We start from the raw sequence: 13,431 nt of genomic DNA on the forward strand, positions 1-13,431 counted from the left end.
CGGGGTTTAGGGCTTTACGGCTCAGGGAAAGAACGGCACGTTGGCGCCGTAGTGCAACTGGCTCAATGTTTGCAAGGACAGGCAAGCAGTCAGTTGGAGTTGGACGGAGGCAACCTGTGACAGTTCGCAGGCAGTTGTTGATTGGCACATCGACAAGGTCAGTATGGCCGCTTTTGCACGCTCGTGCATTAAAGACAAAAGACATCTCAAAGCTGTTTTATGTCTTCACTGGTACACCTTTCCTTTGCTATTTTCTTGCCCTGAACACTTTGCCTAAAGAAGTCGTTACAGGTCGAGGCTAACATGTGAAAATCTTAGTATGCAGTTGAAAGTTGCCACATCGTCTGTTTGACCTAATATTGAACGCTTAGTCGAGCAAAAAACTTCCCAAAAACTCCACTAAGCAAAAAAATTCAATGCTTCAATGTTATTTTTTAATATTTTATGCTTCAATGCTGCTATAGATAGCTTCAGCTGTATGATTCGCATGGGCTTTTGTTTGTTGTTTGAAAAAGAAATTCCATTAACTGATTTGTTGTTTCGGAGCATAATGGTCGAAACATTTAGTCAACTTGAGCAAAAAGGGTAGAGCCAAAAAAAGAAGAAAGCATACTCATATGAAAGCAAACGCTTCGAAAATTAAACTGTCTTCATTATCAGTGCAAGCACTGTTGCTCTATCCTTTTTGCTCAAGTTGATTTGTTTTTATTTTTTACTTTGGTATGTTTCGATTTTGCGTAAGATAATTTCAACTGTGTGGGTTTTATTACTTTCACCTGCCGTTTGTTACTTTTCATGAATAATATCTTGAGTCGCTTCTAAAAGACTTCATAGTAGGTTACGATTAAAAAGTTGTGTGGCCCGATAACTCATGTGTGATTGACAAAGTGGCCCGCGACCGCAAAAAGGTTCGTCACTCCTGCTTTACCCAGTCAAAGTTTCAACAGGAAACAAAAGATCATATGCAGCATCACATGTAATCGTATATCATTAAACTTCAAAATTGTCTAAAAGATCATTAGCCTAAGCTTTTTTTCATGAAGCGGAAAAGCCACATATTGATCAGAGCTGTGTTGGTTGTTCAAACTTTTGTAAGGTTGTTGGTGCAGCCGAGTGCAATTTTATTCAATGACACAAACTTTGAAACGATTCTTCGAATGAATTTTTTTATGGGCAGACTATCAAGGACCCCGCAAGGAAAACTCTTTCAACACATTTTTGGAATTTGACAAAGCTATTTCGCTAGAACATTTAATTCAATAATACAAGTAAGTTATCGTATCAATTTCATGCCGAGCACATATCTGAACCTATACAAAATAGTTTCATAATTTAAGTTAGCCCGTTACCCATTTTGTGGTTTAATGTGGTGTAACGTTGTGCATCATTTTCATTGTCGCAGTGACAACATGTTAGAATATCTTGAAGAACTCGCTCCCATTTTTCTTCTAACGTGTAAAAGCCTTCAGGGGGCTTGGCAAACTTTTTCATTATCTAGAAGAAAAATATTGTTAACAGCAGTGTTGCATTTCGTGTAGGCTTAATTAGCGCTTTGATTAGTGCCTAAGTAGTCACAAACCCATTACGAAACTACGCACGTTTATAACTAAAAGTACAGAAACTGGAAACGTATAGGCTACTAGGCCTACATAACTTGACCAGGCCCATAGGATCAAATAAGGAAGATAGTGTTTCAACTATTTTTTTGTCCTTTTTTAATTTGTATGAAAGGATAAATAAATAATAATCCTTAAACTCACCGCTTGTTCGAAAGCTGACGCTGCTTCCTCCCAGCTGCGTGCTGTGATTCAAAATGAAATAAAATTCATGAGCTGTAATATATTTTTTGCTGCTTTTATTTAGAAACAAGTTGCTTCCACAAATACTTCAAATTTAGCATGTGGACATACATAGCTTGCACTTATTCTTGTTGAAAATTTGGCAACTTTTGGTTTAAACGTTGAAAAATTAGGCTATATTAGTAAATATTAGAAAAACTTAATAGTAAATAGGATATAGTCTAATTAGCTGGAAATTACGCAAAAAGGGGGAACCACGTACCGAAAGGAAGTAAGAAAAATGTCAAAAGTTTTCAAAGCTTTCCTGTTTTTCTGCTTATACTGTTCAGTTTCATGCTTTTAAAGCTTTGGAATAACTGCCTGAGTTAGTATAACCTACGCTATCTGGTGTGTAAAAACAACTGAACACCAAAAGTAGCCTGATGGGGTAAAGGTTAATAGAATTCGTGCAAGTCAAATGACTTGTAATGTTATGGTTGAAATGTTCAAAGGTACTCGGTTCAAATGTAAGTCTATCATGATACCATACAGTATGATAATGTGGTTCATGCACTGTGTAGAGTGTAGACTGTGTATTTGAGGATTTTTAATATTATTATTTTAATTATTTCGATGTTTTGAGCAAGTTTTTTTCTAATCTTCACAACCCAACGGGGTACTAATCTAACGGCACAATTTTCTCGTGATAGGAGCGGTTTGTTTTGTTCCAGCAGGAAGTGCATATCCGAAAGAAAAATGCGGTTTCAAGCAAACCATTTTTTTTGTCCATGGTCGAAACTGACCCATTTCTATTTTGCATTTTCATATCCTGCTGAAACGAAGAAATCTTATTCAAACCATTTTATATCCAAAGCGCATTGTGCATCAACATCGTGTTGCGGAGTTGAGAAATAGCAGTTTCAAGATTAGATCACTAAAGATACACTCGTATCAAAACAAATGTTCATTGTGCAAAATCGCAAGACTGATTTTTTAAATACAGTAAATAAAGACTGAAAATAAAGATCTCTATACTATAGCTTGCCTTTGTTCCAAACTAAGTAGACTTCTCGCAAGCTGTTAAATTCCCATTGTTCCAAATTGCAGCTGTTTACTAAGAATGATATTGTGTATATCAACTCTCGAAGTTTGGCTGCACTGTTGCCATTGTGATCTGCAATTTCAAAAAACTGTAGAAAGTTTCATTCACAAAAGTCTTACCCCACATAAAACTGGTGTTTACGGGGCACGAAAAACTCAACCAATAGTTAACTTTACGTTGTTCATTATTTAGCCTATAGTACTGCACATGCATTCGCGGACAAGTGAAATACTACAGTAGTTCTAAAGTTCCATCGAGAAGCTTCGTTGGTGCACAATACTGAAGAGCTTTCTTGATTGCTTGATTTTTATGTCATGACAATTACAGTATTTTCTTGTTTGCTCAAGAGAACCTTATCGAAGAAGAGGTGTTCAAACAGCGCAGAATGATCTTTTACATGTAGGCTATATGTAATGACATTCTATACTGTTTTTTTTACTTATTTTTTAAAAGCAAGAACATTTCGAAAGCTATGGTATGATTCAAAAATTATTAAATTTTTGACACAAGGATAGCAAACGAATGGGTTGCTCATTATTACTATAACAACTCCGCAGCACTCAGCTATAGAAATTAAGTTTGAGGATTTGTATTTTCGAAAAGGATGATTCAACCAACAAAGAATTGGCAGCAATGAAAACTGTTGCAAATCTGCAACATTGGTCTACAAATTATCTGTTAAAAATATTTTCTTAACTTTTTTGAAACCTTGCCTACCGGTGTTTTTGTTTTGGGTGGAGTTGAAGTTGTCTTCAAGCATGTTGGCGCTACTTTTCCTCTTCACTTTACCATGCAAACCTCCACCTAAATCTCCCACAGCAAGAGAGTCTCTTTTTCCTCCAGCTATAGAGATGTCAGTTGTTGTTACTCTTCTTCCAGAAATAGTGGGTCCTACCACGCGTTTATGATACGGCGATGATTCGGCATTTAAAAACTTTTTGTTTTCTTTTGACTTTGCACTGTCTAACGTAACAACAGTGGAAGGATTAGAGTTAGTGGCAATATTCTTTATCATGCTCACTGCTTCTCGTAACGGTTCCCGACCTGCAAATGCATTCGAATATATAATCAAATAGCTTAGTAATTGGAGTTTTTTACGCCGCAAGGTAGAATAAAGAATTCTATAGGCCTTTGTAAATAAATTAGTGCGGAATTGATGGCTTGACAATGTGAAGCATCGTAAAATGTCAAGAGTAATTTTAATCGTTTTGTTTCGATGGCGCCATGGTTGGTTGGTTTTGAATCTTTATCCTCGGACTGACCAAGCCTTGATAGGTTATTCCTGGTTGGCTGGTAGTTTCGCATACTTGTAAAGGCTTTTGACACAGGGCCGGTTACCGAGATTGACAGATTGAAGTTTTTTGATTGTTGAAGTGTTGTTGCCGGGAAATTATTCCATTCATTAGGTGGAGCTAAATAGAAAGCAATCCTGAAATGCGTTGCTCAAGCGCACACCCCGAGAGTCGAACCAGCGCCGCGTGATCTTGAGTAAAGCGCTTAACCACTGAGCTAACGGGGCGGACAAGCGCCATCTGCACTCAGAAATGGACTGAATAAAACAATATGTAAATATTGCGCAATAGACGGAATCGTTAGAGTAATAGCAAAAGACCATAAGCAAACATGGACTCAGCCATCAATCTAGAAAAGCAAGTCATTTTGCAGTAATATTGTCAGTAATATTGTTTATTTTGATATTTTGAATCTTGCAAAAATAAAACCTTACTAACATTTGTTGAATCACTTCAATCACCTGCAACCAGGACCGGATTTAGTGAAAGAAATGCCCATACAATCAGGGACATACAATTAGCACAACGCACACCCCAAAAGAAAATATATAGACCATGTTTAAACGTTTTTAAATATACGTGATACACCCTAACTTTTAAGGTCTCTAAATCTTGATGTCCTAGGCTTCAGCTTTTCTGGTCTAAAGATAAATCCGGCACAGCCAACATTAGTTTGTTGTAAGATGTCAAAAGCTTTTTGTTTGCTTTTGAAAGGATATGTCACATATACGTAAATAATGAAGCCAAATATTCTTACCTAATCCATATGTGAAGGAAATGTATTTATAGATCAGACATTGAACGTACCTGGAACGAAGCAAACAGTTGTTAATTGATCAAAATATTTTTTCTGAAAATGTAGCCTACTCATTTGAATAAATATATTTATAGAACTAAACTGGCGCTATAAATAAATTGCAAACAATAGGTTTAAAGAGACTCAATTCATTTATTTAAAGAGATTTTGAAGTTCACTACCTTGATAAAATTATAGCATTGATCACGCTTCACAAACACAAAATTAAAATTAGAATAAACACTATATTTGAAAATCAGAAAATCAACCCAGTGGGCGGATCATGGACAAACGTTTTAAGCTGAAGGGTACGTTGTCACATCGACAATGCACTTTAAGACTTGGAGAGCTAACGTAAGGCGTGTAGTAGAGCCAGGTGGCAAAGTTCACTGTATCTTTCAAAATGATTATTGCAATGTCACAAATCATGGCTACAAGTTTACAACAAAGCCAAACGTTGAAAAACACCTTAACTCTGCTTGCAAATTATCCCCTTATTTGCATTGAGTCACGTCCGAGACGTTGAATCAATGCTAAAAATCGCCCGTTAGGATAAAAGTGACATTTACGCTTTAGCACAGTCGATACTCATTATGAAACTAAAAAAAGAATTCACGTATTTGCTTTTCACGCTGAAAAATGGCTCAACGCATGACTTACAATCGAATTATAATCATTGATTTACAACATTTGCAACTTTTAAAGGCCAAGCATAAACAAAACAAGCAGATACTCACTGTTGTTGGACATCAGTATTTTCAAACATACGTTTCCAAAAAGAACTGGGATCTTCTTTTGGGAAGTCGTTGTTTACAAAACTATCGACTAAGTCTGACATTTTATCAAAAGCATCATCCTTTCGTTTGTGCGATACACGGCCTGTACTTGATGTATTTTTATATATAACTTTGTTTAATTTTAAATCCTGCTCATCCATTATACCTAATAGCCTACAAATAGAACATCATATATTTCAGGAGGAGGTTAAATCATGAAATAAGTCCTGACGAAAACACCATTGAAATAATTAGTTCAAGACGAATTCAATGCACTTCTGAAGTAAAAAAAAAACATGCTGAATTTATTGTGAGGTTCGCAACCTATGAAACATAGTAGGCTAAATGCAACTTCCGCTTATGTATATGCAGTGGAAACTAGAAGCTTGCACAAACATGTTGTCTCAAAGACAAGAATCACTGCACGATGTGGCTAGACTTACGTTTCCAAACATTGGGATCTCATCAATCTTTTACATAATTTTGTTAACGGAATCCTCACACATATCCTCAACAAGTTTTGAAGAAAAAAAACACCAAAAATGTGTTCTAAACATTATTTTTTGGTCTTAGAAAAGTATTAAATTAGCTTAGTGTCATTATTATTTTTCGTTTTTATTGTAAAGTCTATTAGTCCAACAATGTGTACTTATTTTTGTGAATTCCGCGCAACAAAATAGCTATAAGCTTATATAAGCTTTTTCGTTCTGCTATATCTTACATTCTTGACAACCAGGTTAAATATTTCCTGGACCAAAACATTCGTAGAAAAATATTATCTAATTGTCAACGTTTTCACGTGTTTTATGTTTCGCATTATTTTGAGGTTAGAAAACAATGCCATTTCTTCTTACAAACTAATGCTTTCTTACGTATCCAATAGCCTAACTATCTTATGCGTCAGTTGAACCGGAATTAGCGCTGTCGCAGAACGATTACCGTATGCGTAGGCCTACCATCGCGCGAAAAGCTATAGCCTATTTCACTTTCGCAAAGTAATTATGCCGACTGCTGCAATTCTAAATTGTATTAGGCTACAGCAACAACGTGGGGTCATTTTTAGGCTATGAATGATTGCAAGAAAGTGCAACAAACTCTCTCAGGTCTATCAAATGCAGTCTAATAGTAATAAACGATGCAGTAGGTCTACGCTACGCATATTGGGCTTTGAATCTATTCAACTGTCAGCATGGTCTCTACATTATATACTGAGAAACAAAACGGTTCACAATTGTGATGACCTTTTCTAATACTTCCTGAAAATGAACTGATGCTGAGTAGGTAAACAACTTTAGCCCGCTGTTTTGACTGCAGTAGCACAAGCTGAACTGTGCTATGAAAAGCTAATCTTCTAAACAGCTTTGCTGAGATGTCACACGAAAGCAGACTTCCCTATCGATACAGTGGGTAGGCAAGCTGTTCATGAAAACAATGGGCTACAGATTCTCAGTTATCAGTTTGTTACCTAAGTATGTTTTCGTCTGCAATTTTTTTCGAGCTTTTGAAACAATTTTAATACTACGGTATTAGGCTAATAATAGCCTACTCTCGACTCGACAATAAAATCGTGTAGGCTATGAACGTTACCAAACCATAAGCTTAAACCAGTTAGTTTACATCAGATGTACTAATTTTACATGAAATGCAACATGTCTTTATGCATATTTCCTTTAACCTATTTACAACACCAATACATACAACGTACTAAGTTTTATATTTGTGCAAAACATTAAACGTCGCCTTGGTGCAAACTTTATGAAATTTTTCATCCATCATATAAGCTAACTGATTTCAAGTTTAACTCATCCCTGGTTTAACTGCGTACAAGTCATATGGTGTCATATGGTAACAGCCTGGTGGGCTACAAAGAAAAACAATAAAAGAGCTCACGCTACTTTTGATCCGAGAAACTAGTCGTAATAGCTTAACACAACTCAACAAATACAAAACTTTCATAAAATTAACATAGGCCTAAATCCAAGTAGCCTACAGAGTAGGTTACATAACTGGTAGGCTACTATCCAAGCTTTACAAATGAATTACCGCTAAGCAAGCACCACAGGCCACAGCTTGTGATGTAGTCTATTCCTTATCCGGCTCAGTGAGTTGGAGTTCTAGTAAGGTGCAGGGCTATTTATAGCCTACAGTAGACGGATATTTCGTGTCTGTGGGTTTGAAAACTGTCAGGACATAATTATTATCTAGCTATTTGCAAGGTATAGGCTACAGTAGTTTTTAAAGACCACGCGGAAGTCAAACACGAAAACCTCGAGTCAAAACATTTCACTGGCAGCCTATACTTTTTATTTCGAAACATCTGGTCTGGTTAGTCATGAGTTTCAAAAGATCGTGAAGAATGGAAAAAGTAAATGCCACTTAGGCTATGTCAGTGGTGTCCAAAATGTTGTGTAATTCCTATCCAGTAATTCAGTAGTTTACATTTACAACGCTGAAGATGATACAACGTTGAAGAAGATGATAGTCAAAGTTACACAATGCTGGTAGGCCTACACTAATACAGCTTACGTCAAAATCTCACTTTTTATGCTCAGGCCTACTTTTTTGTTTGCAAGTTTTGTTACTAATTTCGCCATGTTGATTGTTGAGCATGAAAAGCAAAAGCCTGTCTCGATGCATACCGTAACCACTAGAGTTGACACAGGTGATTCAGTGAGCACTTGAGGACCAGAGTCCAGGGTCCGGGGTCATTTTACATACTCAAAAATTGGTTGAATGGCTCGAAATATTTTTTATAAAAGTGTTCATAACTTATTTGCACTATAATAGCTGAGGTCTCTTTCCTCATAAAACAAACGCCTCACTTTTCCTCGAAAAATCAGTTTTAGAGATAGGCTACCTTACTTTTTTCATGAAAAGTCCGGAATTACGCTGGGACCTGGTCCGACTTGTTCGTCTAACGTCATTTCAGCAGCTCTTGTGGTAGCTACTTTAAGCCATCATCTAGACAGCAAATCAGTTATTTTTTATATTGTTTGATGTATAAATAAAGTGTAAAAATGTACAGTATCTATGAGTCAATGTAAAAAACTGATTTGGTGACTATAGGCCTTATAGGCAAGCCTATCCTGAACCATTGTAAAGCGTACGGTACACAATCGTTTTGATGAACTTCAGCTTTGAAAAACTTCGCTTAACGCTTCCAGCTATGTTCGGCGCATATGTAAATCATTGAAGCATTTGGTGTATTGTCTAAAAGTTTTTATTGCACCAAAAACGATAGCAGATCTTTAGATATGGTCACAGGCAAATCTTCAGACACATTTTCAAGTCTCATAAATTTTGGAATTTTTTTTATTTATTGCTGTTAGTTTACAGCTCCACTCATTAGCGTCAATGTGCCTGCATAATTTTAGTAATACTTTGCAAACTTGCAACAATTTCAAAGCTCTTACGATGGCTTTGCAAATGCAAGTTCGTATTTCCAGATGGGCCAATAAACTTGCGGTTTCAAAGAATCAGGGCGACTTTCTCATTTTTTTATTTCATAAAGCACTGTAGCCTATAGGTTTGCAGTTCGCATACTTTAACTAAAAAAAATAATATCAAAAAAGTTACAAAACTCCATGTAAAAGAAAGTTTTCCGCTCTCTTGAAGACTCCCAGACAGCCACTATCTGGCCCAGATCTGGTCAGATCTGTACTCGATCTGGTACAGATATGGACCAGATAAAGTGGCTGTCTGGACTGCACCCTAGGCGAGTGCTTAGTTTATCTGTTGGGCGCGCCAGCCCTGCATGCGCCATGGGCTTCCAATAGTAAAAATGTTGCAAAGTTATTCTTAAGCAATTTTAAGGAGATTGTGGCGGAGACATCAGATAAGTTCAAAAAATATATTTCAACCAATTTGTCAATAAGTTTGCTCTAACTTTGCGAAAAAACAACCTCGTATAGCTTTGTATCAAAAGTTATTAGAAAATGAAAGTGTGGATGGAATAAATCTACACATCAGGCCATTAGCTGCCAAAAATTTCTTTGTCTGAATGGGGTTAAATATGAAGTTTAGCTCTTAAATTTTAGTATTTTTTGTAAAATCAATGCATGAATGAAGCCCTTCAAACTTTTCCAAGAACATATAGGGATCTAAGGTCCCTGCGCTGAGAACCACTGTGGTGGGCTAGAATTATCAAACGCAGCATTATCATTTACAATCGCCAAATTTGTTATATTGACCATTTTGAAATTTGCTGATGTGATATTTCGTTTTGCCTAAAACTTCTTACAGACAAGTTCTTGGTGCTTTTTTTGAATAGCTATTGGATAAGAATTTTTATCCTGAAAATAAAAAAGGATAAAGTTCTCTTAAAAGTGTTCAAAAGGTGAGTTACCTTGACTGCCTTTGGACGATCATTATCTCTGCTGTAGCTTATACAAAAAGTACATTGTAAACCTTTGTCAGCAAGAAAGCTTTTTAACAAGCCGTATTTTCTTTCGGTACGTTTATGCAACTTATCCAGAAAGTCAGCAATTAGTGTCAATTTTTATTTTTTTACTATTCTTTTCTTAGAATGTCCTTGCGGAGTCGTGGCAACTTTTAACTTTAACCTTTAATTTTCTCCGTCTAGAGCTAGTTTGTACATCATGCAAAAAATCGGCATGTTATTGTTGGACGGAATTTCCCACCTTTATTAGGTCGTTCACGACGGCTACATCCAATTACTTTCAGTTTCTTTATATCGTTTATCTTCTCTCTCAACACATGTACAAATCATAGGAACCTACTCTGAACAACAAACTGTTAGGCTATCATTTAGCCCTGCTAGGCTACTACAAAATGTTTCGAATGTCTTCATTTTTCATAATGATAAAGTTTGGCAAGGTTTTTAAAACTGGATGCCTTTCCTGACATTAATTCTTCTTCATCAGAGCTTGGGGTGTTTTTTGGTACATTAGTTTGTGTTATATCTTCTAAATATATCTAGAATAATTTTCAGGCTATGATGTAATATATTTTGAGTAAATTTCATAAGATATAAACCGGTGTAGCCTACTGTAAGGATCTATTTAATTTCGACCAGACTATTTCATAGTTTAGTAGATTAAATGAATTGCCTCCTGAAAAATCTTGCCATAAATAAGAATTTTATATTGTGTGTGGGCCACAGCTGAGCTGTGTAAAGTATTTACGTTTGAAAATATTAGGCTATAACGGGTTAATAAAATGCTAAGAGTTAAATATCGGTTTACCTTGTCGTGAACGGATAGGTGAATTAGGTTCAGAATATTGAAAAGAGCTTGCAATAGTTTAGACGTGGAAGCACTTTCAAGGTTTGCTTCCAAGATTGGCAAACTAAACAGTTATAGGTCTATATAACATGCTGATGTTATTTTGCTCATGCAAACGTAAGCTTCTTGTAGCAACTTCTTTAACTCAAATACAAAGTGTGTAGCCACTCACAACACTTGTAAAAGTCCTTATGGAGGCACCACACTCTTTGCTCCCTTATAAAAAGTTTGCGCCACACACCAATTTGTATCCATCGATAATTTTATTCCCAATACATTTTTCTTTTTTTATCAGTTAGGCCTAATGCTGTTGTGAAGTATTTAAATAAGCTAACACTGTTGTGTCAATGGAGCAACTTGACGCTTTCTCTCTTACAATTGACACAAAAAAAATCATTGAAAAAGATTGTTGATTGTTATTTATTTCTATCTTCGGACAAACAATATGTTGGAATGAGCATAATATCAAAGCTGCAAATAAAACTGATTTCAATACATTTGCGCTCTATTTCCTTTTGTTGATGCGGTTGATGCTTTTTCAGTAGCCTGCTCCACACTGCGCATCCGATTATATGGATGATTATAAGATGAGTGGAAATGAATACATGAAGTTTTGTTGCAAGTCTCAATGTAACGTTTGTGTTTTGCTTATGTAGTGATTGTCTGTCGAGAATGTAACTTGTTCTGTCAATCGGGAAACGGTCGCAACAAACTTGTTCTTTTTCTTGCATTTATTGAGGCCTAGTTAAATATCAAATTGACATAATAAGTTAATCTTTACATCGGATGATGCTTTTATCAATGCACGTAACGAACGTTGTTGATAGAAATGTTAGACAGTAGCAGTGCTGTATTCGTAAAAAAAGCACAAGGTGTGCTATCAGATTTACCAAAATGATAAATAATACACAACTTGCCAAATACTAATCTTTATTCTACCATAACATGAGTTATCAAAATTGGACGAGAGGTACAAAATTAAAGAGCCCAAAATGTAGATACCAAACTCATGTTCAGCAAACAAACGTTTCGAAAACTATACTGTCTTCATCTTCAGTGTTATAAATGTGTGTTATTTATAACATAATAATTAATAAGTGTTAATTAAATTATATGTGTTAATTAATAAGTGTTATTTATAACACTGACGATGAAGACAGTATAGTTTTCGAAACGTTTGTTTGCTGAACATAAGTTTGGTATCTACATTTTGGCTCTTTATTTTTTTATTAGATTAACCAGGCGTTCCAACCATTTTGCTCTCAGGTACAAAATTGTTTTTGTACCTCGATACGGAATTAAGTTCATGGTAAACCCGTGTACCATTGGTCCTCAAATGGTTAAGTAGTTTGTTAGTAGTTGTCAAGAATCAGTAAGGATAGCACAGACACTCTCTTTGGAAAACTAGAGGGCATAGGCCTATTAAATAGTTGCTCGAAAAAGCAGAGAGTATACTGCGTATACCACCGTATACTCTCGAATAAAGCACTGGACAGTAGTCTAATTAGCTTACTAGTTAGTTTTGTTGGTTAATCTTTTATTCAACTTTCCAAAAAAATAGGCTAAGTTCGCATTGTGTTTGAAGTTGAAATTTCATGCTTAACGATATTGGTATAGGGGCTAGGGCGGTATAAGGCTACTATTTGGCGAAAGCTCACTTACTGTGACCAGAAAGTGAACGATGAAACGTTATAACACGTCATTCTTATGTCATCTCCCAACAGCGTTAAGAGTTGATGCGAAATCAACATTGACGAACGCAAAACTAAAAAACCCATTCAAAAATATTCATGTGCTTTTCAACCGAAAAGGCCTTCGAAAAACTTTACACTAACAAAGTTAATTATGACAGTCATAGCCTAAATGTTAAAATGCTATTGTTAAAAATCGTGATTTGGCAAATTCAATGTTTAAAAACACGACATGCTGTCACAATGCCAACTTGATCGCAAGGGTGGTAATTTTTTTACAAAATGTCAAAAAGCTTACATTTTATACACAGTCAATCCTGATTTTCCACACATTGCTAATCAGACTCTCCTTAACATAAACTAAATCTGGTTGGTTGAATAGCTTTCTTTCCAAATTAGTTCTTTTTTCACTTTTTCTGGATTCGGACTATATTTTACGGAGTCAGCTAGGTCTGATTATATTGTGATTCAATGTGTTTATATTTTGAGAATTGGTTCAACGTAGACTATTTGCACCAGTATCCTAAAACACGTTTTGCCTACTAAAGTATTTGTAGTAACCTATGCTTAGCCTATAGTACAGGCTACCCTGTTTTGATACTACCAATTTGTCTCTGTCAAACTGCATTACTTCTTAATGTCAAATAACAAAGCTTAAAATCTTGTTTTAGGTTTCACTACTCCGCTACAACTTCCTAATAAACCCTGATAGACAATTATGATCAGAGAAATAACTAACGTTTTGTGGGCCTG

At 35.8% G+C, this 13,431-nt stretch overlaps 1 protein-coding gene across 1 annotated transcript in view; it reads right to left on the reverse strand.

Annotated features, from left to right (window-relative positions):
- Positions 1-5,905, reverse strand: part of LOC145773829 (uncharacterized) — a 38,602-nt gene extending 32,697 nt beyond the window's left edge. The window contains exons 1-6 of the mRNA XM_082584956.1: positions 5,706-5,905; positions 4,930-4,979; positions 3,598-3,924; positions 2,824-2,952; positions 1,761-1,801; positions 1,350-1,494 (exon numbers count right to left, since the gene is read on the reverse strand). Of these exons, the coding sequence (XP_082441082.1) occupies positions 1,350-1,494; positions 1,761-1,801; positions 2,824-2,952; positions 3,598-3,924; positions 4,930-4,979; positions 5,706-5,905 (892 nt within the window). The remainder of the gene's footprint in view (positions 1-1,349; positions 1,495-1,760; positions 1,802-2,823; positions 2,953-3,597; positions 3,925-4,929; positions 4,980-5,705) is intronic.
- Between the last annotated feature and the right edge of the window lie 7,526 nt (positions 5,906-13,431).

This window comes from Aplidium turbinatum, chromosome 7, assembly GCF_918807975.1.
Source record: "Aplidium turbinatum chromosome 7, kaAplTurb1.1, whole genome shotgun sequence".
Classification (NCBI taxonomy): domain Eukaryota; kingdom Metazoa; phylum Chordata; class Ascidiacea; order Aplousobranchia; family Polyclinidae; genus Aplidium; species Aplidium turbinatum.